The sequence below is a fragment of the Marmota marmota genome, unplaced genomic scaffold (assembly GCF_001458135.2).
Source record: "Marmota marmota marmota unplaced genomic scaffold, marMar, whole genome shotgun sequence".
Classification (NCBI taxonomy): domain Eukaryota; kingdom Metazoa; phylum Chordata; class Mammalia; order Rodentia; family Sciuridae; genus Marmota; species Marmota marmota.
The window spans coordinates 566,569-570,117 of NW_025999895.1; the positions used below are offsets into that span (position 1 = coordinate 566,569).

A 3,549-nucleotide genomic window follows, 5' to 3' on the forward strand; every position below is an offset into this window, starting at 1 on the left:
CCCTGCGCTGGGGTGTGGCCGGGTGGCAGTGGCTGCTTTGCCCTGGAGGGGAGGCCCTCCAGCGGGGTCTCAGCGCAGCGCTCTGTGAAGGGAGCCAGGTGTGCCTGCTCTGGGCCCCTGTGCTAGAACCTTTGCAGCTGATTGTTTAAAATTCAGGTGAATTTCAAGTAGCGACCATTTGAAGTGAAGTGCAGTGGCACTTAGTGAATCCACAGACGTGCCACCGAGCCGGCTACCTGGCTTCTGATTGCTTCCTTCACCCAGGAGGGAGGCCCAAGCCCTGTCCAGCCCCCCGGGAGCCGCCCCCTGCTCTGGATTTGCCCCTTCTGAGTCTTGCACCCCAACGGCTCAGGGACTCCTTCTCTGGTGACGGGCTCCTTGCGGCAGCGTGCCGTGGAGGTGGGTCTGTGTGGCCCGGGCCCTTCTCCCTTCCTCCTGCGGCTGAGTACTATTCTGAGGCCAGGGCCGCCACGCTGGCCACCCATTCCTGGACGGCAGACAGCGGCTTCCCCCTCGGGCCGGTCAGCACGGACGGTGCTGCTGTGAGCTCGGCCGTAGTGTCTCCAGCTCTTTAGGGTCTAGGCTTAGGAGTGGGATTGCTGGTCACAGGGCAGTCCTGTCACTTTGGGAAATGCGTTGCATTTGATCTCCCTCACCCTAACTTGTGACGTGGTGTTTAAGAAGAGCTGGGGGCGGCTCAGGGGCGGGGCTGCCCCTCCTGATCCGCGAGCTGCCGCGGCACCACTCGAGCAGAGGCTCCGAGACCCTGCTGAGGCTGCCTGGGAGCAGGACCAGGTGCAGGTGGCCCACGGGCTCCCAGTCACCGAGAGCTCCTAGGGTGGCGGGGCGCCTCAGGGGGAGTGGCGGCCTCTTCTCCAGCACTGGCATCAGAAACCTTCCCGATCCAAGACCCAGACGCTGCCGGAAGGGGCATGAGAGGCAGCCCTGGACGCTGGACGCCAGGCCCCGCTGCTGCCTTGACTGACCCGGCAGGAAGCCCTGGGGTCATGCCCCGCTGACCATCCAGCCTGGGACAGCCAGCAGAGGAGCCGGGACGCTCCAGACCGTCCCCTGCAGGAGGAGGCAGCCACACCCCCAAAGTCCCCCGCACCAGGCTCCTGACCCCCAGGCTGCCACCTCACCTGCGCAGAGCCCCCAGGGTGGAAGCGTGTGCCCATCTCACCCCTACACCCTTCACACCTGGTCTGCCCCAAGGTTGGTGTACCTTCTGGGGCACGTAGTTGTGAGACACGCTCACGTCGAACTCAGGGCCTCCTGGTTTAGGTGGCCATCGGCATGTGGGCTTGACTCACAGCATGGCTGAACCCCTGTGGCACGAACTGCCCTCGTGAGGCTGAGCCAGCGCCCTGAGCTGTGTCCCCTCCTGGCCCTGGGCGGGGTGGGGCCTGGCTCGGACACTGGGGACTCCTTGGGCCCGTGAGGACTGCCGAGGGGAGACCACGCAGGGCGCCAAGCAGAGCTCTGTGACTTTATTGAAACCAAACAACACGCAGAGGAGCAGGAATCGGCAGGCCAAAGGCCCCGGTGCCCAGCATTCACCACCCGATCTCCTCCTCCCACGGCAGACGAGACCCCAGTGCTGCAGTCAGGGCCCCGCAGGACGTCCAGGACCCCTCCCACGCGATCCCAGACATGTCCTGGTCGCCCGCGTCTCTGGGGGTCTCACCCCTGGCGTCCCTCCTCACAGCCAGGCACGGTTCTGGGACCTGCTCCCGCATCAGGGGCAGTTGACCTTTCTCCCGGCAACAATGGTGGTCAGCGCTGCGTTCCGAAGGCAGGTGATGGTGACAGTCAACTGACAGGCAGGTAACTGCTGCGATGAGTCCGTGAACGTCCCTGACCTTCCCTTGGGGCCCCCACGGCCCGGCCCCCCAGGTGAGCAGCCAGGACAAGGGCCCCAGCCCCTCAGTTCTGGGGCCCAGGCCTGAAGGGCTGGAAGCAGGGCAGCTCCCCCAGGACAGAGGCTCCCACCACAGCCAGGCTCTCCCCGGGCCTCTCGGGCACGCGGCTCCAGGGCTCGGCAGTGCTGGCGTCCTGTCCTTGGGGGCAGGACCGTGGCTTCGAGGCCGAGGCCCCCTCCTCCGCCTCCCTCTGGCTGCAGGGTGAGTAGGAGACGATGGTGAAGCCCCTCTTCTGCAGGGCACAGTCTGCGGGCACCAGCTCCGCGCCTGGCCCCGCCCTCTCCAGGACACTCAGCTCCCAGCGGTGCAGGTCCTGCTGCTGGGACGGGTTCTGGAGCCTCACCACCCACACCTCCCCGGGCTCCAGCAGCAGTTTCCAGCGCTGGCCCGGGGTCTGCAGGGCCCAGCCCGGAACCATCCTCCGAAGGTAGACAGCATCCTGGCAGCCCACCATGGACACAACCTGCAGGCCCAGGAGCCAGGCCTCGGCCGCCTCGGGCTCCTCGGGCTCCACGGGCCGGCTGGTACCCAGCTCCAGCACCATGGGCTCCCCGGGGGGCAGGTCTGCACCCAGGAAGTTCTGCCACGGAGAAGGGGGGCGTGGCCAGTGTGAGCATGGGGGCAGCCCCTCGAACCTCCAGGGCAGGGCCTGGGTCCAGTCGGCGTCCTCGGGGCCCAGGCCCAGGGGCACCGCGTTCTGGGGCCCCAGCTCGGTGGGCACAAACAGGGGGTCCAGGCCCACCTCTTCTGACCCCGCTGGTGCTGACGCCAGGGCCCCAGGCCCCCAGGGCTCGGCGCCCCCCTGCCCAGGCTGCCCCGGGGACCCCTCCTGCTCAGGCCCTGCCTCCAGGAGCTCCGCGGTCTCGGGGTCCCAGTCCTCATCTTCCCAGTCTTCCGACTCCAGCATGTCTTTGAGGTCCAGGAAGGCGACCTTGAAGCAGGCAAAGCAGACGCTCAGCTCGTCTCCATGCTGTATCTGGTACAGCCAGGATGCGTAGAGGCAGGACATGCCCTCCCTCCCTTGGCGCACGCTGACCGGGGGGCACATGGCCACACCGCCCGCCTTCTGCAGGTGGGCAGCAGGGGCCCTCCCTGGGCTCTCAGGGGAGCAGGCCCACAGGCTGGGGGCCAGGGAGGTGCTGGGGCAGGCAGGAGGGGCTGGGGGGAGGGAGGCAGAGCGAGAGGAGGAGTTGGGGGTGTGGCGTGGGTGGGAGATCGGGGTCCCAATTCAGCTGGCAGTTGCAGACACTGGGGTCAGAACTTCTAGAAGCTTCTGCAGCTGAACCCTGTGTCGTGTCTGGAGCTGGGAAGGCAAGGCAGGTGGGGTCAGGCAACCCTGGGGCAGAAAGCTGGGGCCCGCAGGCCTAGGGGGTGTCGGGGTTCAGGCAGGCCCCCAGACCACCTCCGCTCGGCCTGCCCAACACGGGACTGGGGTCCCTTGGCCACCCCGTCCCCTCAGGGGTCCCTTCGGGGCCCCCCTCAGCCCCATCGGCCTGGCCTACAAAATGGGAGGGAGCCCGGGGGAGGCAGAGGCCCGGACCCTCCGGGACGGTTGCCCCGAGGATCCATGGCCCCGGTGGCCCTCGGCATCCAGCCCCGCCCCGCTCCACCCCACCCTGGCTTTGGG

General features: G+C 67.7%; 1 protein-coding gene across 1 annotated transcript; it reads right to left on the reverse strand.

Moving 5' to 3' along the window:
* Positions 1 to 1,475: 1,475 nt before the first annotated feature.
* On the reverse strand, positions 1,476 to 3,081 carry Tex19 (testis expressed 19). The gene has a single exon (XM_015504240.2). It carries the CDS (start codon positions 2,968 to 2,970, stop codon positions 1,927 to 1,929), a length of 1,044 nt encoding a protein of 347 aa, XP_015359726.1. The 5' UTR covers positions 2,971 to 3,081; the 3' UTR covers positions 1,476 to 1,926.
* Positions 3,082 to 3,549: the final 468 nt, after the last annotated feature.

Bases quoted from the DNA above. Each gene is read 5' to 3' on its own strand.
- Tex19 (XM_015504240.2), bottom strand. From the start codon at position 2,970: ATGTGCCCCCCGGTCAGCGTGCGCCAAGGGAGGGAGGGCATGTCCTGC.